This window comes from Cydia pomonella, chromosome 15 (assembly GCF_033807575.1).
Source record: "Cydia pomonella isolate Wapato2018A chromosome 15, ilCydPomo1, whole genome shotgun sequence".
In the NCBI taxonomy this organism is placed as follows: Eukaryota; Metazoa; Arthropoda; class Insecta; order Lepidoptera; family Tortricidae; genus Cydia; species Cydia pomonella.
Window position 1 is genome coordinate 7,215,161 of NC_084717.1, and position 24,786 is coordinate 7,239,946.

Sequence of the window (24,786 nt, forward strand, 5' to 3'; positions counted from 1 at the left end):
AATGGCACCAGGAATCCTCGCACTTGACGGCAAACCGTGACTTGATTATCTACCAAATATATCCTTGCTTTGTTTACGCTGCTTAAATTAAGTAGAATTAGAATCTCTGGAGATCATTGCCGTCAGACTGTTTGAGTTACGTCAATAAGAAGGGTTGCTGAACTTTCTCGAGGGACATTTAAGAGTCCAGTATTAACAGAGTTAATTTGGATTTTCGTAAACATAAACAGAGTTTCTTGGAATTGTTTGCTTGTTTGAAAATATGTGCGCTTTCTGTAATTATGTTCATACACAAAGTAACGGTTCTGTGAGCTGTAGACCTAGCGATAAGCTTGATAAGCTTAAAAATAAAAAATACAGCGAACTCACATTGGTCTTAAGTGCCATACACTCTAATGACACTTAGGTCCTTTATACTAAAGTCCACCATTTTTCAAAAAACGAAACGAGAGAAAATTTCAATGTAACTACCGAACCTGCTCTCAAAATTTCACGATAATCGGCTAAGAAATGCGACCTGCAGATTGAAGAGAACATCCGGACATACGAAATCATTTTTGCTCAAGCTGAAATGGAGACCTTCGCTAACGCTCGGTTAATAACAACTAGCGCTCCAGATGAACCTAGTATACAAATTAATAACAATCCTAACAAGCGTATCAGTTTCTTAAACTCAAATGAAGTTGTATTGTCCATATTTTTATTGCTTCCGTAATCAGCCTCTTCTTTAGTTTCATGAGAAATATAAGAATCATAAATATGATAATAATAACTTTAGTGTCAAAATACATCTGTAAGGTAGTTTTTAATACAACGTTTTCATCATCCTTCAATAACAGAATGAACTGTATTACTCGACTATATTCCCACTTTCATGAAGAGAAAACATACAAAAAATATATTTACATATTGTTATTTATTTTCAGAATGCTTTAACCTGTCGTAGGCCGCCGTCATAAAACTAACAGGTGATGGATAAAATAAAACTATTTAGATGGATTATATCACGTTTAAATAATTTATAATACATCCCGACGTTTTGAACCCTACAGCGTTCGTGGTCAACAGGTGACTGAGGAAAGATTATATTCAACTCTGTCAAAATTTCAATGTGCAAAACTACCCACAAATAAAAATAATCCGACTAAATAGTTTTATTTCATGACTTAACTCTCGCGAGTCTCGCGGTAGCCGAAGACAATAGGTGATGAATTCTAGAAAGGAGACATACGAAAGGTAAAATTATAATAGAATGAATGTATTCTTTCCAACTATTAAGTACGCACAAATTCGAAAATAGCGTTCACAATACGAGTAGTCAAGGCACGCGTCGTCGGGAATGACACGATCTATAAGTATAAGAGATGTATGGGCATTGTGAATGTCATCTCGCTTTGTATGGTAGGGCACAGCCAGTGGACGCCATTCCAGATCTAGAGCAGAGCCCAACTGGGGAAGTACCTCCACCTTACAGAAAACAGCTGCCAAATAACACTAGACCCTACACATAGTGTTGTGTTCCTGCCGGTGAGTAAGGTTGCCAGAGCTCAACGAGGGGGGGGGGGGGCGGATTTAGGGTCGGCAACGCGCATGTAACTCCTCCGGAGTTGCCGGCGTACATAGACTACGGAGACTGCTTACCATCAGGCGGGCCGTATGCTTGTTTGCCACCGACGTCGTATAAAATAATTATTATTATTTACTAGCAAATAGTTCATGACCATGACTATCCAATTAAATATCTTTGTTTGGACTTTATTTAATATTGAACGTATATTATATGTTGTGTAATTACACGGTATATTGAATTAAGCACAATTAGCGAGCTCGTTCCCGCTTCCGCAGGTGCCGCTAAACTATCGCTAACGACCCGCCGAGGGCATAATTACAACACTTTTTAACCCGACCACGGCTATTCCACTAATTTTGTTTGCTATCAACGCCAACTGAAATAAAATATTATTTCGATTCGTATAAGTTTTACTGTTGACTATCATGTTTTGACTTTGAACGACTTGGTTTAAATACGAGTGCCATGAACAGGAACAACTTCCTTAATATTTTATTAACTAAAACCAAACAGTTTCAGTGACATGTCTAATTATAACATTCTATTAATAATCTTACAAAGTAATTTATTGACAAAACACATTCCAAATTAACATGACATGAATATTGACTAGTAATATAACTTATTAATTAAAGAAATTACTATCAGAACATTCAACACTTGACTTTAAAATTGATTCCTTTTCATTTGCAATTGATTCCAAGCCATACAATTTTTGTCTACTATAAAAAAATTAAGTTTCAAAACTTATTAACCAACAAAAAAGATATAACAGAGGTGCTTTGCTGGCTCAATTACTTTTTTAAGATAACGGGGCTTTTATAACCCTTTTAGAGCGTTTTATTAAAAATTTCCTACAAAGGGACTCGAGCTTGTCTCGTTATTACATGGGATTTGAAGAGGTGTGACTAGCACCGTGTACGTGCGGTTTACTTGCGACGATTACTTTTATCTCAATTTTTGTACACTGTCGCTATGGATCATTGGAGATGAAATGGGGCAGAGGGAGATGACCGAACGAAATGTCCTTTTTTTTATGGTAGAGGAGGCAAACGAGCAGACGGATCACCTGATGGTAAGCGATTACCGCCGCCCATGGACACCTGCAACACCAGAGGGGTCGTAAGTGCGTTGCCGGCCTTTAAGATGGGAGTACGCTCTTTTCTTGAAGGTTTGAAGGTCGTATCGGTCCGGAAATACCGCAGTCTTACGGAACTTTCGGTATGAGCAGAGAAAGCGCTATTAATATTGTTTGTCCTTGTCATAGTTTCACTTGTCATTTCTGCCTACTTCTAAAAAGTCCTAACTGAGGTAGACGTTTTTTAGGTAACAATGAACCCGACCAAATTACATAGGTTGTTTTTGGTATGTTGATAGGAATGTAAAGACGTGTTTTTAATTGTGCCGCATCGCGTATGTACTGTCCCTCACCGGCGCACGCAGCATAGCACATCTATAGGGACCGTGCGCGTTGGAGGGTCTGCCATCTTGTGGCTTGAATCGGAACCATAAACATGTACATTTACACGTCACGTGTTTTCTTGTGCATAGTAGGTTCTCCCATCTTTTGGGCTACATCGGAACAATAAACATCACATATACGCCTCGGGCCAAAAATCTGACGGCTCCTGTGCTGCCTCATATAGTTCATGCACGCTCCCTATACGATGCCACCATGTATGGTTTTGCAATACATTTTAAATTGAAAAGCGACTGTTCATTTTGTAAGGGTAATAAGGTTGACAGTTTACAAAAATATGAACACAGAAAACGCATGTATAAATAATGCCTATGATTGTGTCACCCGACAGTGTATCGGTTATTCCATTCAAATAATATAATAAACCCGATACAATAGGCAAGTAACTATCCACTGTAGCGTACAACATTCCTAATTTAGATTTCTATTTTAACTTATAATTTAAAATTAAGAAATACAAAATTGATGATGCTATTCAAATTCGGTAACCAACCAAAATGTTCTATTCAATAAAAGGCTAAAATTAAAATCTGTTGTAACCGTTTGGAAAGAGAAGTTTCTAAATTTCAAAGGCGGTTTTTGCTTGCTTTAATTATAAAATTGAAAGCAATTTTCGCAGTCTGCGGTTTTTTGCTGTTAATTTTCAGATGGTTAGCCGTGGTCGGGTTAGAGCATTGAGCGAGATCAGGCCGCATTAGGAACGTTAATTTAGTACGAGAGCCAAACTGAAGTAGGTATGCAAATACTTGTTACCAACTTCCATTTTACGAGTAATTCTGTTTCCAAATCTTCTTTCTCCGTCTCTCTTCCCATGTTATTTAAGGTCGACCCTCCATTTTTCGCCATTTGGCTGTGTCAAAGTAGCGATCCGGAAATACGGCAGGCGAGTGTTCATCCCAACAAACTAACTTATAACAATTATTAAACATAATTATTAACGCTTAGTATTTACGTAATTTCAAAAATACCTAGTACCTGCTGATTCCCGTTACTTTTAGATACTCTATAGCTATACTCATACTTTCGTGTAGGTATTCGTCGCCTCAAAGCGTCACTGTAGAGGCCAAATAATTACGCGACGGGCTCGAGGTGGCATCTTTGATGCCTTAATCAGGTGCCGACCACGCCCGCGCCTTAATTCAAGTCTCAGTCTACACCCACCTCTTCATGCGCAACTAAGCACCGAGGCTGAGCTGATAGATACATTGACATCTCATCAAAACATTTTGAATTTAAAATCTAGAGCTAATTTGGACGACGTGATTCGGGATGTAATAAAGTATTTTTTTTTTTGTTTTAAGTTCATATTAATTGCCCTGAATTGGATCCTCTCGCACCACAAATGATAACCATATGGAGGTAGATCCACTGTCTTTCGATGAAGTTCGACAACTTATCATGAGCATGATGGCATACCATCGGAAGTGTGGACGTATGGCAGAGGCCGTCCTCTGTATCCGTATACAGTCACAGTTGTATGAGCTAATTCTTAAGATCTGGTCTTGGAGGTGGGACAACAGATACGCGAGTGGAATACAGTTATAATTAGCTCGGTCCATAATAAACGCTGCAATAAAGTGCACGAATTGTTGTGTTGACTCTTCATGCTCATGCTCTTCGACCAACTACGTACAAGGTTCTATCGTATGTGCTATTAAAGCGAACCATTTGCGCAAAAAATCTTTAGTGATTATCAGTCTTGGTTTCGTTGCAATCGCAGTACTTCTTCTTCTTCTTCTTCTCAGCATATAAGTATGCGTCCACTACTGAACATATACCTCTTTCATGAATTTCCATGTTGTTCTGCTGCAGCGGTTCTATGCCAGGTCGGCTCTGCCGCGGATCGCAGTACTATTGATAAGATATTCCACCTAATATTACTGACGGAGAAGAAATGTTTGTGGATTTCAAAAAAGCTTATGACAGCATTGACCGGGGACCCTAATACATCATTGTCAGGAATTTTTATGTCCCAGATTAATTAGTTGACTTGATTTAAATGGCCACCAAAGAAGGCAAAATGAGGGTCAGAGTCCACAAAAAAATAACAGAGGAGTTTGCTGTAATAAAGGCAAGTTGATGCCCTGACATGCATACGACACTCTTATAGAGATTCTGGTCTAAAAGGAAACGTGATGATAATTCTGGTCGACTATAATATTGGAATGGTCAGTTTTAGTTTTAGCTATGACTACTATAGAACTTTACGAACAAACGGACATTAATTAGCATAAACAAATCGATTGTAGCTTAGTTTACCGTTAAACGTTACCAAGTCAACAGCAATTTTATATCATTCTAAGAATAACTTCATACCTATGGAAATAATTTAGCAGCACATTACCGATTAGCAGTATATTCATAATTCCCTTTATAAATCCCCCTTAGTCGATAAATCCATATTTTCAACTATGTACGGATAATCGTTAGAGTCTATTAATATGTGTTGTGACTACGATGGAGGGGAAATAACACAATACGTCCGAAGGGCATTACTAATTCCGTTTCACACTAATTGCCTTGCGTTATATTGAGCCGTGACTTGACATTAAGTCTAGTTCCAAGCCTATAATCCGCCAACCTTTATTTTCATAGAATATTTTGTATTGGACTATGAGCACATCAGAGGGCCTACCGTGATCCACGTTCGACGTGTTACCTCTCTGTCGCACCTGTAAATTCGTACGTAAGTGTGACAGGGATGCAACACGTCGAACGTGGTTCGCGGTAGGCCCTCAGTAGCCATTGCTACGAAAGTCTAAATACTAGTTAGCATGGTTGGGTGCATTTATTGCGATGCGTCGACGTCCGAAAGTAAGCGCGGGTAGACTGTACGTAAAACATCTGCCTTCCTAATAAATTTAAATATCTACTTTTAAGTACCTACCTAAAATTATTAATTGATTATACAATGTTGCAAACGTGTGATGAAAAATAATACTTAAGATTTTATGAGAGAAGACAATTTGAAAATGAAACAGATAGTGTGCGTTTATTAAGGCAATAATAAAGTCTAAAGGTTATATATAATACATTATAGAAGAAATAATCACAAAATAAATGCAAAGTGCTGTCGTACTCGTACTAGATAAAACGGATGATACTAGATTAAAAAAAATGGCCAAGTATGTCGAACCACGCATAAAAGAGGGCTCCGTACCTTTATACAATAGGTACTAAAATCTTTACAGTTAAAGCAGTATCTTCGCGGCACTTACGTACTAATGGCATTCAATTTGACACTGTCGCTGATAACGCAAAGAGCATGTATAGAATTATGAGTTTAGGGTGGCTATGCATGTCGTATATACCTAATTTAAAACTTTTTGTTTTTAACACTTACGACCCGATTCGAAGAATGATTAAGACACATTTAAGATCTTTAAAAGATCGATAACTAAACGACATGTCAAAATTGACGTATATTTCGATTCCGCTGTGATCCCAATATACGATCTATCTACGATATTTCTAACGTCAAAGTGACATTGGTTGCCCGAATCGAGCTGCTTCTGTCAATTATACGACATTTACACGATATCTAAATGATAAATTATCTAAATCAGAACTTAGCGTTATCATATCTGAATATTCGAATCGGGCCGTAAATAATTAACATTAATCTCACTAATACTGGTACTAATCAAATACTGAATGCATAGGATTGATCCTGGTCATGTCTCCTGAATCAGCCAGTAGCTAATTATCCAAGAATTTTAAAAAGTAAATACACTAGACGCAGCCCCATGCATAGCTTAACACGTTAAACGCCAGACCAAAATATTCATTTTTTCTTAAAAAAAAACTTGATGTAAATTCAATTATTACTTTGATATGTATATAGATATATATTTTATTTTGTTATTGGAGGTTTAGTTAAAAAGTTATTAAAAAAAAAAAACTCGCGGTCACCGATGACCCCCGTGGCGCTGTGAAGTTCATATTTCAAAAACCGTTACCATGACGCCACGCCGGTCCCCCCGCCGGCCACGCCGGTCACTGTGCCGGTCATTATACTGTCACATTCGCACCCGCTAAAATATGCTTATAATATAAAATTTAACTGCTTTGGTATTGTGTGACAATAGCTTGGTTTGGCAATTCCTGCTACTGGTTCAAGAAGATACGCTGTTTTTGTTTATTTTTGTTAATTTTGGGTTTTTATGATGTTTTTTTTGTGGAATGCATGTATCAGGTGTGTGTCTGCATTGGGAAATTTATTTTTTCTTATTTTTTGATAATTGTCGTGTATCTCCAGATAATTGAAATTAATTTCTATTAATTATATAATTATTGCAAATACTTAATTATATAAATTATAGAATTAAAGCTGTGATTTGAAAAAAATGCCTTGTTTTTTTCATTTTTTCAACAAATCTACTATGTCACTAACTGCACCCACGTCCCAAGCCACCGTTTTACTAACGAGCGCCATGCCGGTCCCTTGCATACAACGCATTGCTTATAACTGCTACACGCGGCGCAGGATAGCGTCTTAAAAACAGGTTTAACACGAGGTCACCGGTGCCCCCCATGGCGTGTTGCAGTTGACTTCGTGAGGTCGCCGGTGCCCCCCATGGCGTTCAACGTGTTAAATATGGCATGTGCCCAAATTTGCGTATACCTTTGCGAATGTCCCGACCTCTGTACAGTGCAGTACTAATGATGCACATTGCAATTACTGCAGCTTACTCCAGCGTTCCAAACAACCATATATTATTACTAGCCTTAAGGTACACGCATTTGCTTAATTTCCCTTGAATGTGTATTCACTTTAGTTGAATTTGCACGTTTGTCTGGGGATGTGTGTGGAAATTCCAAGCAATCTAAAATGTTGCTAACAAAAAATACACAGAGACACTTAAACTAACTCTAAAATTCAAGCACATTCGTAATATATTATCCTACTTATACTATCAACCCCATTTCGACCCCCACCCAGCTCAAAAGTGCCAAAAGTGATATTTGTTGGATTAACGACCCGATTCAAATAATGATTCAGACACGTTTGAGATCTTGGAAAGATCTTTAAAAGATCGATAACTAAATGACATGTCAAAATTGACGTTTATTTCGATTCCGCTGTGATCCCAATAAGATCTATCTACGATATTTCTAACATCATATTCATAACATTGGTTGCCCGAATCGAGCTGCTTCTGGCAATTACACGACATACAAACGATATCTAAATGAGAACTTATCTAAACCAGAACTTATCGTTATCGTATCTCATTCTTCAAATCAGGCCGTGAGTAGAAGCCTGATCGCCCTCTGTCACGTAGACGCTAGACCGTAGACCCAAGTTTTTATTTTAAACGTTTATGTCATTCTAAATAAGTAAAATAATATCCAAAAAAAACTAATTTGGAAAAGATTATACGAAACTGAAATTACTTATATAATCCGATAAAATTGAGAGACAATCTTAATCCACCTTAGAAACTTCCCGGCGAGAATAAACACAGAGAGGAATAAAAAGATCAGCAGAAAATCAAACATCATCAAAATCATGTGGTCAAATATGTATGTGTGTATGTATGCAGGGGCCGTGAGTTCAAGTCTCACAGTCATTTTTCCACTTTTAAATTTATTCTAAGCTTAATAGCATCGTTCGCGGACGTTTCTGCATGTTAAAAATTAATTTAAATATGCATGTGCTTTGATATTTGATTTGATGAGATTTTATATCTACTATTTCTTAGTACACGCCGTTCCCGATTCCCCCACTCTCCCCTAATAGTCACTACACTAGTAAATATATAAATTATAGAATTAAAGCTGTGATTTGAAAAAAATGCCTTGTTTTTTTCATTTTTTCAACAAATCTACTATGTCACTAACTGCACCCACGTCCCAAGCCACCGTTTTACTAACGAGCGCCATGCCGGTCCCTTGCATACAACGCATTGCTTATAACTGCTACACGCGGCGCAGGATAGCGTCTTAAAAACAGGTTTAACACGAGGTCACCGGTGCCCCCCATGGCGTGTTGCAGTTGACTTCGTGAGGTCGCCGGTGCCCCCCATGGCGTTCAACGTGTTAAATATGGCATGTGCCCAAATTTGCGTATACCTTTGCGAATGTCCCGACCTCTGTACAGTGCAGTACTAATGATGCACATTGCAATTACTGCAGCTTACTCCAGCGTTCCAAACAACCATATATTATTACTAGCCTTAAGGTACACGCATTTGCTTAATTTCCCTTGAATGTGTATTCACTTTAGTTGAATTTGCACGTTTGTCTGGGGATGTGTGTGGAAATTCCAAGCAATCTAAAATGTTGCTAACAAAAAATACACAGAGACACTTAAACTAACTCTAAAATTCAAGCACATTCGTAATATATTATCCTACTTATACTATCAACCCCATTTCGACCCCCACCCAGCTCAAAAGTGCCAAAAGTGATATTTGTTGGATTAACGACCCGATTCAAATAATGATTCAGACACGTTTGAGATCTTGGAAAGATCTTTAAAAGATCGATAACTAAATGACATGTCAAAATTGACGTTTATTTCGATTCCGCTGTGATCCCAATAAGATCTATCTACGATATTTCTAACATCATATTCATAACATTGGTTGCCCGAATCGAGCTGCTTCTGGCAATTACACGACATACAAACGATATCTAAATGAGAACTTATCTAAACCAGAACTTATCGTTATCGTATCTCATTCTTCAAATCAGGCCGTGAGTAGAAGCCTGATCGCCCTCTGTCACGTAGACGCTAGACCGTAGACCCAAGTTTTTATTTTAAACGTTTATGTCATTCTAAATAAGTAAAATAATATCCAAAAAAAACTAATTTGGAAAAGATTATACGAAACTGAAATTACTTATATAATCCGATAAAATTGAGAGACAATCTTAATCCACCTTAGAAACTTCCCGGCGAGAATAAACACAGAGAGGAATAAAAAGGAAAGCCTTTTTTTCTTTTGGCACGTTATCTTTCGAATTCTACAATATTCAGATGGAGGCGGATTTCAGAGTTTAACTTTTTCCAGTTATTATTCATAAATGCAAAGGCGCTAGATATTAGGCGAACTCACTTTACCAAAGTTGAAGGATTGGATTTATAACAGAGATTGGATCTTTTTGTCGGAAAACATTCAAACGTTATTCTTTGACATTGCGATACTGTGTTATATTTTTATTGCTTTACAAGGAATGTAAACTTCTTTTTTCTAAGTATTTCCCTGATTCTTATTTTTATAAACAAATTTCTATCATCTACGTTTACGAGCGATACTAAACATTTTTATTCGCTATGTGCACGACTGTCACGCAACCCAGCGTCCGCAAGTCTAGGGGAAAACGTCAATGCACTACTTACATCTTATAAAACTACTCCAAAACTAAAAACTGCTGAACAGATTTTCCTACGACTTTCATCTATCAATAGAGTGATTCTTGAGGAAGGTTTAGGTACTTGTTAAGGTTTTGTGTAAATTGGTTGAAATATAACGATGTTGTAGGAAAAATCACGCTGGCTAGGAGCTTTAATCGAAAACGCTGCCTAATCCGTTTAAGCTATAACAACAAAATGTATGGTGGGGTTGTCTCTCTTTCATGGGTCTACAAAAAAGTCCGCGATGCTGAATGTCTATCTTTTAAGGGTAACTTACTAAACCCATTCTTAACTTCTAGAAAATGATCACATAGTATGTGGCATTTGCAAAACTATTTACACGGACACAGTATTAATAATTATCAAATTAAATACGTTAGTTATATTAAGCATTTCATACAGATTACAATGGTCCCTTACACAATACAATTTAAATTAATATTTCAGGAGTAATCGTAAATTAAAGTTTTTATTCGAGCCATATAATGTGTACGAAATGTTAAAGACGTTATCCGCAGTTAGTTCTAATTTTTACCACCTTATGCGCTGGAATCGCTTTTCTGACTCCCACCATGCACTTCGCACGGTCCCAATACTAGTGGTTCTTTGAGCTGTAAACGTCAAAATGTCACAGTGAAAAATGCTTAGTTCGTTCAGTCGGTATCACAGTAAACTCACAATGGTCTTAAGCGCCATAGACAGTATTGGCGCTTAAGTCGTTTATGCCATTTTCTGAATTTTGTAAATTTTCATTTTTTTTTATTTAATCATGGAATTTGATCACGAAAGGGTCTAGCCGCAATCCTATAGTGAAACTGCCCCTGGCTGAAATGTATACCTTTCTTAGAAGCGTTAATTGGTCTTATTATAAGATATCATTTTACAATATTTCAAGCCTGGAATCCCCTTGGTTTGGATTTAAAAAAAATATATGTAAAATCTTTTTTAATTTTTCTAAGCTAAACTAATGGTTAGATTTCTTTGAAATTTGGATTATACATGGCACTAATAGCAATTCATTAAAAAAAAAATCAAGGTTCTAACTTATTTACAAAGGCCTAAAAAAATATTTTTTTTTGTTTAATTTTTTTTTTATTATTTACAAGAGGGCGACATCCTCAATTTTTAGGTATTTAATGCACAATACAATATTGTATGAAATATTTTTTTTTTCATAAAAATACATTTGTGGCAACAAGGTAAAAATGTCCTATTGCTGCTAGGGGATAGTGGGCGACTTGGGAATACTTAACTGCAAACGCTCTAGAAAAATACAAAAATGTCACAAACCGAAACAATTTGTCCAAATAAACGTTATCATACTAAATTTGGACGAAATAGAAAACATTGCCGTTCTCGTTTACCCGAAACCGCTTTAGAAATAATCTACGGGGGAAATAGAAACACTGGAGATTTTCAATCTAGTATCATTTTTACCTTAAGGCGTATGCATAACAAATTGCAATTGGACTTTCAATCATTAAGAATACAAGGGGTAATTGGAAACGTTGAATCTTACGGACATGAATGTTTGTGTTAAACATACTCAAAATTTTTTTGTGCAATTAGAAGGTTTAGTTTATTAGTTGCTGATCAAATATGCATGTAATAAAAATCAAACATCATCAAAATCATGTGGTCAAATATGTATGTGTGTATGTATGCAGAGGCCGTGAGTTCAAGTCTCACAGTCATTTTTCCACTTTTAAATTTATTCTAAGCTTAATAGCATCGTTCGCGGACGTTTCTGCATGTTAAAAATTAATTTAAATATGCATGTGCTTTGATATTTGATTTGATGAGATTTTATATCTACTATTTCTTAGTACACGCCGTTCCCGATTCCCCCACTCTCCCCTAATAGTCACTACCGACTAGGCTAGAAGGCCATTAAATTAAAAACCCGATTCCCCCACTCTCCCCTAATAGTCACTACCGACTAGGCTAGAAGGCCATTAAATTAAAAATGTAATGTTATTGGTGCAATAAAGAATATTTACTTACTTACATAAAACTATTTTCTAACAGGTTTCTTCTATTGTTCCAGGTTTTTACAATGTGGAACACGTAGACTGACCCAGTATCACGATGGGAGCGTGTTTGCGAGCGCCCGGCGCTATGCTTTTAGTCTGGCTCTGCTCGACGCTGACGGCAGTGGACGCCGTCAAAATTGTCATAGAACCCCTTCCCAAAGGTAAGTGGATAGAAGGGTCATTCTCAAATTATATGACTGCGGTCTGACTCCGTCAAACCGTACTAAATATACGAAAAGTTTAGACACAGCCACTGAAGAATGACCCAGAAATATTGCAACTTACTTATGGATTAGACGTATCTCCATACGAGTTCTACAATAACATAGGGCGTTTTCACCTAGATCGGCAGTGACGAATCTGAATTCAGATTTTGAATCTTCGGCCTGCCATCGTATATTCAGGTGAAATTAGGTTACAAAATACTATCGTTGCAAACGATAGAATAAAAGGTTCCAGCACTTCATATTTGATCTTCACTGCAAAATCGTAGCTAATTTTATACATGTTAGTTTGCATCAAACTATTAAATTTGCACGCCAGAATTTATTTTATATTAAATTTCATTAATTACTACTACTAACAATAAGCATTTGTTTTTAATTTACCTACGTTAGAGCTATATGTACATAGTAATAAATGTAACTATCATTCAATATATTTGCAATACTTTAGCTCACTTATAACGATGAACGATAAATTTAATAAATTTTATTATATTAGTAGATTATTATCTTCTTAAAATATAAAAGATACTTTTGTTGATATAATAAATAATTTCTTTGTTCTCCGCGTCTATTTCGTAAGTTCCAATCAAGCTTGATAAACAGAACGAAAAAAGCACGCTAGAAACAAAAGCGGCACTTTTTTAACCTGTCGCTCACAGGGCATAGTACAGAGTAAACAGAATCAGGCGTCCGGACTTAATTTAGTTTTTTTTTTAAGTCTCGCTGAATGGGCTTTCCCCAAACTTCCTCCCCCAGATGTCGCACGACCGACTTTGCTTTAGTTTCGTTTAATTTCCTATCTCTCTTGCCGTGACGTTTATTGCAGCTTCGCTCACTCACACCGCTCTGCTTTTGTTCCTGGCCACTAATAACCATTTGGAATTAATTTTTATTCGCGGCTCTTCGCCTCGCCGCTCATCATCCATTTTTGGACTCCCTGACTCTTTATTGTTTTCGCATTAATTCAGCCCACAGCTGTGGGTAACGTTGATTTCTAAGAACTTTTTATCTGCAGTATTCTTTTGCTTTCAAAGTGAGCCCCTATTAATATTAATTAAAAGTTTTATATAATTGAATGGATTTGGTATTGTTTTCGTGTTCTGTGGAGAAGTCACCGAGTGATAATTAAAAGTTCATAAAGTTAAATTCATTATTCATTTTCTGTAAATGACGCGGCCATTTACCCTCGAGAGATTTGAAGTAATGGATACACGATTTTTTTTGTATTAAAAGTAAGATGAAATTATGGAAACTTTTCGATGCCTGTTCCAGTTTACGGAAACCCGAAGACGGCATACAACAACGAACAAAATAATGTAAGATACAGTACGGACACGACGGTGTCTTATAACATACTCCTATTTTATACGTATTTAGCGCATTTAATAATTTATCATTAGGTTTATTAACGGGTTTTTTAAAAACCCGTTTTTAGCAAATACGCGTTTTCCCTAGTTAAAACTAGTTTTCCGTACGGCCTCGGTGAAAATGCATTTTTCACTTATTAAAATCAGTTTCCCGTCTCGTTGAAAACAGGTTTTGCATTGTAGCTCCAAAGTAGTCCTGTGTATCTAAATATGCCATGTACGTATTTTTTTATAGAAAATACGAATAAATTGGATCCATGGGCTCACTCTAGAATACAGACAGATGTTTCACTGCTCCACATTTAAATATGTCAACAAGATAGACTGCTGAGACTTGCCCTCATCAACCCGTCTGTCCCCGATAGATGTACGACTGCCAATTAAAACTATAGATGGCAGCGCCGCCGACGAATGGACGACTCGTGGACTTCAACGGACGGGGATGGGTTATTATGCCGTGTGAATTCGAGATACGGTGTGCTTTGTCCGATTATTCCATACAAAATTTCTGCATAACTTGAATTTTTGCTATTCCCAAAAAAAGCATTTAAGTTGTATTGTTTGCTTTAGAGACCCTTATTATGATTTTAATAAATTTATTTAAAATTCTGTGTGATAAATGCGAATATATGAATAAAAGCTGCTCTGTTTGGTTATTTGTTAAAACAATATAAATAACTATGGTCGATCATTGCTAACTCGCGGCTTAAGATTCAGGTTTATGATAGAGTCAGACCAAGATAAGCTGATAGCCCAGCCAGTACAAGTGTTAAACGTCAAACTTCTATGAAATTATGATTTATGACGTTTACTAAACATTTTCACAGGCTGGGCTATCATATTCACTGCCAACTTAGCTTGGTCTGACTCTAGGCACCTAAAGTCAGACCAAAAGTGTTTATTACCTATTTCTTAATGAGATCGCGCGCATACAATAGTTGTCTTACAAAAACAAAAATTTTTACCACACGAACGCGAGTAAAATACCAACCGAGAAACATCAAGCAAAATGAAACCAAAAACCCATCCAAACGAACATTATCAAATATTTATCATTCGAAATCATTATTCAAAAGTAAATTCGCTCAGCCAACATGAGCAAACAACTCAAAATTTGCATCAGATAACTTTGCCTTACATGTGGATAAAATGCAACTGTCTTATCAGTTTTTAAAGTACATAGAGAGAGCAGCAAGAGCGAGCTGGTGTGAGGAAAATAATAATATGCGCCCAGCAGCAAAAGTGCATGGCCACATTGGCCACTGTATGAATAAATTAATTCGACGTCCGTCGAATATTGCAGCTCGCTGGACAAATTTATTACAATTTGATCTTGGACTGAGTCCTCTACTTTAAGCCGTTAGCGCCCATTGTTCCCATTTGGGTACACCTGGGTTACGGTGCTAGACTCGATTTTCTACTGTGAATCTACCTAACAGCATAAAAAAATAGTGGGTTCCAAAAAGTGGGTGTAGGCGCTAATGGGTCAAGACTCGACTCGGCTTTTAGCAGCAGCAGCAAAACTCGAGTGTTATTTCATCTTATAAGAGACCCAAGTCTTTTGTAGAGACTTAAATTCTCTTCGGAGAACTCAATAATTTTACCATAACTTAAAAACGCACTTATACGCATACGCAACTTCACGTATAATGCATGCGTAAGGTATACCAATAGCGCATCTATTCCTTACTGTTATTTCTACAGAACCTACAAAATTGCTGACGGAATCTTTATTCAAAGGCTCGAGACCCTAAGGGCGTCCGCTCTCTGGCGCGGGTGCACAGAGCGGGCTTACGCACGTGGGTGTCGTGGGTGCTAGTGTACGAGTTGGAAAAATCCGCCGCACACGTCCGCGCCAGATAGCGTTGCTCATACTATTTTCCGTTAACCCGTTCACCCGCTCCGTGTCCGTGCAACCGCGCCAGTTAGCGAAAGCTCTTAGAGTTTAAACGCTTAAAGTACTAAATAAACGACTATATTCAGGGCTAAAAAAATTGGAACAGTCTTTAGCGCTAAGTTACATGAAAACGAGTCGAATTCTTCAAATGTAGACTTGAAACACTCGATTTCCTACCAACACTAATGCAAGCCGCGAATATCTCTCGTCTTGATTTCCCTTCTCTTCCAAGCTGTTTGGTTGTTTGCTTACTATCCACCGGCCGCCATCCTTATATGGCGATCCCGCCTCGCACGACACGCGTCACGTGACCATTGTAGCTGTTAAAATATGTGACGGAAAAGTTTGAAGATATCGCGATGAAGATCAGATATCGTAATCAATTCGTTTGGTGCAGTGGAACTGACAGTATTAGTTCACAATTTTTTTTTAATGGATGAACAAAGAAAGAAAAAGAAGACATCTTAATTTCCTTCCTTATAACACTATCTCGTTGGACTTGGTCCTCTAGACCATCTATCTTCTACCTTTCCCATTACCACAAGTATTTTCAAGTTGCCAGAGTCTCTGCGAGCTATATGACCGAAGTATCTCAGTAGTCTCAGTAAGACAGTTGGTGGATAGTCTAGGTTCCTTTTCCAATTTGAGCTGGGCTAATATGGATACAGTAGTTGTCTGAGTACCCACTACACAAGCCTTCTGGAGCTTACCGTGGGACTTAGTCAATTTGTGTAAGAATGTCCCTATAATATTTACTTATTATTGATTAGTGGAAATAGATGCCTCAACCTCACTGTTCGCCCTAGATCACGCGGCTGCGGTAGGCCTGAGAAGCGCTAGCTGGACGTCGTGACAGCAGACATGGAAGAGAAAAATGTTATACCTGAGGATGCCGAAGCCCGGGATATATATATATATATGGGCAGCAAAGTCCAGAACATCTATGAATATTATCGTTAACTTGAGTAATACACACAGACTTAATTACGTTTCTGTTTTAAGGACAATTGTCAATTAGCTTCGCTCAATATTTTCGCTACATTGTCCAAGATTCCATTAGGCATTTTATTAGGCATTTTTTTTATCAAGGTGAGGTTTACTTACGTAACTTTTATCTGTCTTTGAAGGAGCGACTTTAGATAAAGACAAAGTTGTAATTACTATCTGGCGCTGTTTGTCGAACTTTCTTCTTACTCGTAATATATTGAGTTGGTGCATAAATCATTGGACACTTTTATTTCATAAAAAAAATTCTAGGTTTCAATTCGGTTACACGCTAGAATAATCTATTATTCTACAGAATGTTCTAGGAGCTTTACGCCAAGGGGTATAAAAGAGGCAAAAGAGCGCGCGCGTTCCTAGTTGTTCAATTTAGTTCAAAATGGAACCGCGTCAACTACGAGCGATCATGCTTTACGAGCATAATCTAGGGACGAGTGCAAGGCAAACGGCCGAGAAAATTAACACTGCGTTCGGACAAGGCACTATTGCTCATTCCACAGTGAGTTATTGGTTTAAGTCTTTTGATAAGGGGGACACGAGTTGTGAAGACAAACCTCGCTCCGGTCGGCCAGTTGTCTTCGACGAAGACCTTCTACGCTCACATTTGGAAAGACATCCGGATGCGACTACCAGGGACTTGGAGAAGGAACTTGGGTACGACCATTCCACCATAATTCGGCACCTGCATGCAATGGGCTACCACAAAATAATGAGTCGGTGGACACCCCACGCTTTGACAGACAGCGAGCGCGCAGCACGCGTGACCATATGCGAAAGTGTCCTCCTGCAACCACACAGACAAGACTTTCTCAGGTCCATTGTCACCGTCGACGAATCCTGGGTTCACTACAACAACAAAACGCGGCAGGCCGGCAGAATGGGTTCTACGCGGAGAAAGGGCGCCAACGGAACCAAAGTCAGATCGTCATGGACGAAAGATAATGTTATCAGTTTTCTGGGACTGGCAGGGCATATTGGGAACTGTTGGACGAGAAGCAGACTATTAACGCTACTATTTATGGAGAGCAACTGGAAAAGTTAGCCCCAGAAATAGCGACTAAGCGTCCAAAAAGGCTGTCTGTATCACTTCTTCAGGACAACGCTCGACCACATACTGCGAAGTTTGTCCGCCACATTCTGGAAAAGCTGAACTGGACAGTGGTACCTCACCCGCCATACAGTCCTGATATTGCGCCGTCGGACTATTGTCTGTTTCGGGCTCTAAAGTAATATCTAAGAAAGAAGAAGTTTGAAAACTATGAACAACTCTCAAGACGATATTGCCGAGTTTTTTGACCACCAGCTTCCTGCTTTTTGGGAACACGGCATAATGTCTTTGCCAGAGAGATGGTTACATGTTGTTGAACATGTAGCCATCTCTCTGGCTATGGTCATTATATTGTGGATTAATAAAAAATATTTTTAATAAATGTGTTTGAGTGTCCAAGAACTTATGCACCAACCCAATACTTATAACTTTGTGATGATTTGGATACTAAGAGATAAAAATTTGAAAATTTTACTCGCCTAATAATTTTATAAATAATTAATAGAATCAGGCGTTACTTTGCGGAAATCCATGCTAATTAAAACAAGAAGTAATACTTCTTGTTTTAATTAATAATTTTATAGTCAAATACAGTATAGTTATGAGTTAAAAATCATAGATAGTGAGAAACTTTAAGCCGGTGGCCGAGGCCGGAATCAAACCGGCGTTTTCAGCTTACGCGGCTAACGGCTAGCGGCGGTTACCGAAATTCCTAATTCCCTATGTAGGTCCCCAAAACAAACTAACATACACATATTATCCTACTTACTTATGGCTTTATTCATAAACGCGTTACTGGCCTGAATTAGCTATGCTAAGCTAGTATTAGTTTGTCTTTATCTGTCATTTTGACTTACTGTATATGTAAGAAAGGGATAAAACATAATTTAACTAAATTAGCCGTGGCAACATACATACATACATACATATAATCACGCCTATTTCCCGAAGGGGTAGGCAGAGACCACGGATTTCCACTTGCTACGATTCTGACATACCTCTTTCGTTTCCTTCACTTTCATGACATTCCTCATACACGCTCGTCGGTTTAGGGTGCTCTTGACCTGGCCTTTCTTCAGGATTTCCCCGATTTGATCAGAGAAAGTCCGCCGAGGTCTACCCCTTCCAGCTCCCTCTTCTACTTCTCCCTTATACACTCTCTTTGTTAACCTTCTTTCACTCATTCTTTCCACGTGTCCAAACCATCTCAATATACCTTTCTCAATTTTTGTCACTACATCTTCGTTCAGTCCACACTTTTCCCTTATCACACTGTTCCTAATCATACATTAGTGTACACGTATGTAAGCGCGAAAGTGACGGGCATAGTGACAAATGATAAAAATGGAACCATGTTGCCACGCTACCACACTTATGTTGTTGTTGTGTTGTTATGTTAGAACGTGACAGGAATGGTGACAAATGATAAAGAGTCGACCATCATAGCCCTACTGCAGTGGCATCATGGTTTCATTTTTATCACTTGTCTCTATGCCCGTCACTTTCGCGCTTACATGCTTGTTAGAACGTGACAGCCATGGTGACAAATGATAAAGAGCCGACCATCTTAGCCCTACTGGCTCGTAAAGTTTTATGAATAAGGGAGTTAGACAGTAAGTATTGCAGGTACCTAAATTACATCTCAAATACCTTTCGGCCTGCAGGCTTTCAGCTCTTAACCATCTGCGGGCACCAATTCTTCAACAAAAACATCACTTTTGACACTGACAGATCGGTATAGTATCGATGTGACATCTTATAAGCATTGTTCGAATTGGACCGTGTATATTTAAACAGACACATCTTGTCCCAAGTTTATCGTATATATCTACGTTGAAACAGATAGATTTTAAAAGCGGTTATTTGGAAGCACTCTGTCCGTTTGTCGAGGGGGCGATTTGTGACACTGAAACAAATGACGCGCGCCCCACGCCCCATTGGCTGCTGCACGGTCAAATACGCTAAACAAGTAGAGAGCTGGCAACGATGGCTTACAATTTGCGACTTTGATGCACTAAAAATCAGTACAGTGGAATAAATCAATTGACAACAACAACAAAATTTACACTTAGATAATATGCTCGATATATTTTTTTCTTTACTTTGTATACTGAGAATAGAATTAGAATTATCGTTATTGCGTCTCGATAGATAATACCTACTAAGTACTAAAAAATTGCTGTTTGGTTCTTAGAAATAACAAAGTTAGAGAAACTAATGAGTAAAATTCGTTAATATTATCGAAGAGAATTTAGTATAGTATAGAAGCGTGTTGCCAAAGTAAATTTTGTAGTCATCTAAATTTACTGCCATCTTTCGACATAGGACTAAAACTTTTAGAATGACATTTGACCCATGTTCTTTTACTAATGGGTGTTAAATCGCCATGTTAAGTCGCCATCTATTCAAGCATATTTTTTTCTTGATTTTTCGAGGCACGTTTTTTTCTTAGACTTTATTTATCTTATACGGAGTTGTATACCAATAAAAGAGTATGAGTATGATTATGAGTATATATATCTCTGATATAATCAATTACGTAGGAGGCATACTCGTACATTTAAACTTAACATTTCTTCGCACTTCCCTTGAGATTCATGTTATTCTGTAATAACATAATGCCTGCATTATAATAATTATAATATTTACCCAGCCTCGGAAATGAAAACGCATGAAAAATGAAATGCATTAGTGTAACAAGTCTGTCGGCATTAGTAACATGATTTAATTCCCACCTATCTTTCTGCATCTCTCATTTTTGCCGGCAATGTCATCATCTGATAATATTTACGTTTGCCAGCCTCGGAAACACGAATGTCCTCAAGGAAATGAAGGGAAAATCCAGAAAACTCTTCCCAGAGGACAGGCGCCGTTGATTAACGTCTTTTGCACGTTATCTGTTATTCTTTGTTGTACACAAATAAATACATAGTTGTTTTTATTATCGCCCCTTTTATTAATTAATTTTGCTAATGGGAATGTGATTCTGACGTTGCCCTGTCATGTCACGTCCTGTCTGTGACTTTTCTTTTACTCCTGTGATATTACGATAATAAGCTATAATAATGTTATATGTACTTACATGTAGGTATAGTCACGGAATTTAATTGTTGAGCCATTTAGGGTTTACTTTACATTGGACATTTCATACCGTTAGTACATTTAACGAAATTAGCTTGAACCCTAAATGAACCCAACATTTAAAATCTGTGACCTAACACTATAAAGACGAATTCAGTTAATACCTAACTGCTAATTATTAATACATTTAGAGAATAATATACTTCAAATTTTATATTAAAGGAAAAAATTGAAAAATTTACGCTTCCAGCAGGACTTGAACCCGGAACCTCCGCAATCTGTGCGTTTGATCTTAACCAATTGAGGCGTGTATACATAAGGGAAGGAATGGAAAGATTTTAGTATGGGTTAGGACATTGTTACTGGTGAATTCTCAATACAACTTGAGACTCCGGTGCCGTTAAATGGATGTCATCATCTTTTGGCAGATGTCACTTTACGCCATCCCAAAGGCGGCCCATAAGGGAAGGAATGGAAAGATTTGCGAGGTTCTGGTAGGCTTCCGTAGCTCAATTATTTAAGAGCATTGCGGATTGCGGAGGTTGCGGGTTCAAGTCCTGCCGGAAGCGTAATTTTTTCAATTTTTTCCTTTAATATAAAATTTGGAGTATGGCTCGCAGACGTATCTGCTTGTTAAAAAAATTAAAATAATATACTTGTTAATGAAGTTTATTTATTATACCTAATACTTAATAAAAAAAATGTTTCTTTCGACTTTTTCCTCATATGATTCCAGCATGTTTTATAAAAATTCTCTGTTTTGGCAGCAGAATAGATTTTCTCATAATTCCATTGCCAAAATCGCGAAAAAACTGTCAGAAATTTCCTTCCAAACTTCAAACGGGGAAGAACAAGAGGCCTCTAAAACAATATCAAAAGATCTCATTTCAGCCACGAATACGTTTCCGATATTCAATAAAAAGGCTCAAACGGATTGCGTAAACCATCGTGCAGGCAACCTTTAACATCTATATCAATATGCAAATTGGTTTTTGCGAAAGTTTGCGTCGAGCAAAAATTCTAGCAATTTGCTATTTTGAATAAGATTGATTTTAATTTCAAGCACAAAGACTTAAACGTAACTAGCACTTAACCCATTAAACAATTTGGTAAGGTTTTGATATTAAAAGAGTATGATACGAGGGAGCTCGGTCACCTGGCAAAGATGGAAGAGGATTGTGCTGTGAGAAGACCGTATGTGAGGCTCTCGAGGTGGAAATCGTCCATCTGGGCCTCCCAGATACCGCTGGAGTGACGAAGCCCTAAAAGACCTGTCCACCCTCGGAATACCTAACTGGCGTGAAGTGGCCCAGAATACTGAGCCAGTGAAGTAAATAAATAAGTATAATACGCGTCAGCACGTCATGAAGTGCGCCAATAAACGCGAGCAAAATGCCTATTGACATGTCTCCCAGTGCATTTAGTGACAGGTGCACCAAGCCGGTTTTCACCGTTAAAGCGTGCGCAAAATTGTAATGTTATGGGAAGTTTCATAGATAACTGCTGCGTTACGTTGATTGCTCTGTTGATAGTGGTTTGTGCAACTGGCCTTTGATATTATGAAAGTGAATTAAGATGAATACATAGGTGTACCAGCGTCTTAGCCCGCGAAATCCATGATCTCTAACTATCTCTCTGGTAAAACACATGTAATTAATCCAATGCCTTTTTGAAATATATGCAAAATGTGTATGTGTGCAGTGAGCTTTTATTATTTAGGACAGGCCAGATACTAACAAGAGTATAAACGAAAGAAATTACATTACTAGTGATAGTGTAGTGACTGGAATGAAGGAATGACGGCAAGAAATGAAGTTAGTTTAAATATCAATTGGTGATGACATTACTATTAACAATATAATAATGGGAATGATGGAATTACGAATGACAGAAAGTATGACGGAAGATAATGAAGTTATTAAATATAACTGCATAAACTACGTCTATGTATATGTATGTGTGGCCTGTAACACGAGCAAAAAATTAAACTGTAGACTGTACTTCTCAAACTGACCAACATTTGCTCAGCGACTTTTAAAAACTATGAAGATTTTAGACTTCCTTAGATTTCCTATTTTTCATACAAATTAAATATTATCTTCAATGTACGCTGTCATCTGTGTAATTGACGTTGCTTGTCACACTTTAAACTTATTAAAATTCGCAATACATTGCGTCTTAGAATAAACATTACAGTATGCTAAAAATCAAAATACAAGTTATTTTTAAAAGTCGCTGAACAAATGTTGCTCAGTTTAAGGAGCACAACCTACGGTTAAATTTTTTGCTCGTGTTATAGGCCACACCCATAATATTTACAAAAATATTCTAAATTGAGGTTTTGTGAATCATATTATAGATAATCAAAGGCGAGACCCAAAACGAAGTTTTTATCAATCTTATATCAACCCCTGGACATAATAGTAGCCCCCTTCTACGTTATTATACTGAAACGAGTTTATTAATACATATTTTCCAATTTGCACTGCTTAAAATAAATCTGCACTTAAAAAGGCAAATTAACTCGTCGTTTTAATTTATTAAAATAAATTCGACTTAATATTCAATTTCGTTGTCTAGTTTCTTCTCTCAGTTAAAAGGCTAAATATTAAAATATTGCCAGCTGTTTAAAAATAATGACACTGGATGCACTGATAAAATAAATTACAATAATCGATAAATGAGAATTTTTGCCCGACAGCTCGAATCAAGTAATTGTTATGTTCCTAACAACTTGATCCTATAAAATAAAAGACTATAATCCTATAAAAACAAGACGCATCTTGCGGTACTGTCGCATAGTATTGCCACTTTGTAGTATCTGCAAACAAATATTAAAAATAAAAGCTTGTTTGCTATTATTACACATGAAAAAAATATTCACTAGACTTCAGGAGTCGTGTCTTTCCGTAACTAAAACGTAATAAATGTATTTCTCCGCCATTTTGAATAGATTCCAGAAACTAAATTGGCAAATCCATATAGTTACCGAACCTATTTAAGGGCTTAAGGGGCCCACTGATTAACAGACCGCCGGACGCCATCGGCTTCTCAGTCAGAACAAAAAATTGACAGTTCCGAACAACTGACAGGCCGGTACCGTCCGGCGGACTGTTAATCAGTGGACCCCTTTGGCACAGTAGCATTGCGACAGTATCTTGTGCTCAAAATAAAACTGAGGGCCCCTCTCTAATTAGTACAATTAAAAACAGAGGGGTAGTCATGCAGTCTATCTCGCGCGCGAGAAATTGTCGCGATACTCCTGCGTTAAGCCTACTACGCACAAAATTTATCGAGAATTACTCAACTGAGTAATGTGACCTGTGGAGATCAACCAGGCAGATATACGACAGCATTTTTGTCTAAGCAGAAACAGAGACGCTTATTCACACTTGCTCGCTCAATCACAATTGCTATGTTTGCCAAATTAAACATTAATGGAACTCACAGTTTTACAACAATATCAAATATCAATCACCCTGCGCTTATGCGTACGATTTGGTCGCGAGAATCTATCTGTTGGCAAGAATTTATGGACCGAACTACTTTTCGCTACATATTAAATAGGTAATTAACTTGACCTCTACACTTAACTTTTTGTTCTTTATAACTTACTAGATATAGACACAGGTGTCTTCTTCCTCGCGTTGTCCCGGCATTTTGCCACGGCTCATGGGAGCCTGGGGTCCGCTTGACAACTAATCCCAAGATTTGGCGT

At 37.6% G+C, this 24,786-nt stretch overlaps 1 protein-coding gene across 1 annotated transcript in view; it reads left to right on the top strand.

The window, feature by feature from the left end:
* LOC133525690 (semaphorin-2A) overlaps positions 1 to 24,786 on the top strand; it is a 458,429-nt gene that overhangs the window by 261,311 nt on the left and 172,332 nt on the right. The window contains exon 3 of the mRNA XM_061862038.1: positions 12,461 to 12,607. Within this exon, the coding sequence (XP_061718022.1) occupies positions 12,502 to 12,607 (106 nt within the window). The 5' untranslated portion in view covers positions 12,461 to 12,501. The remainder of the gene's footprint in view (positions 1 to 12,460; positions 12,608 to 24,786) is intronic.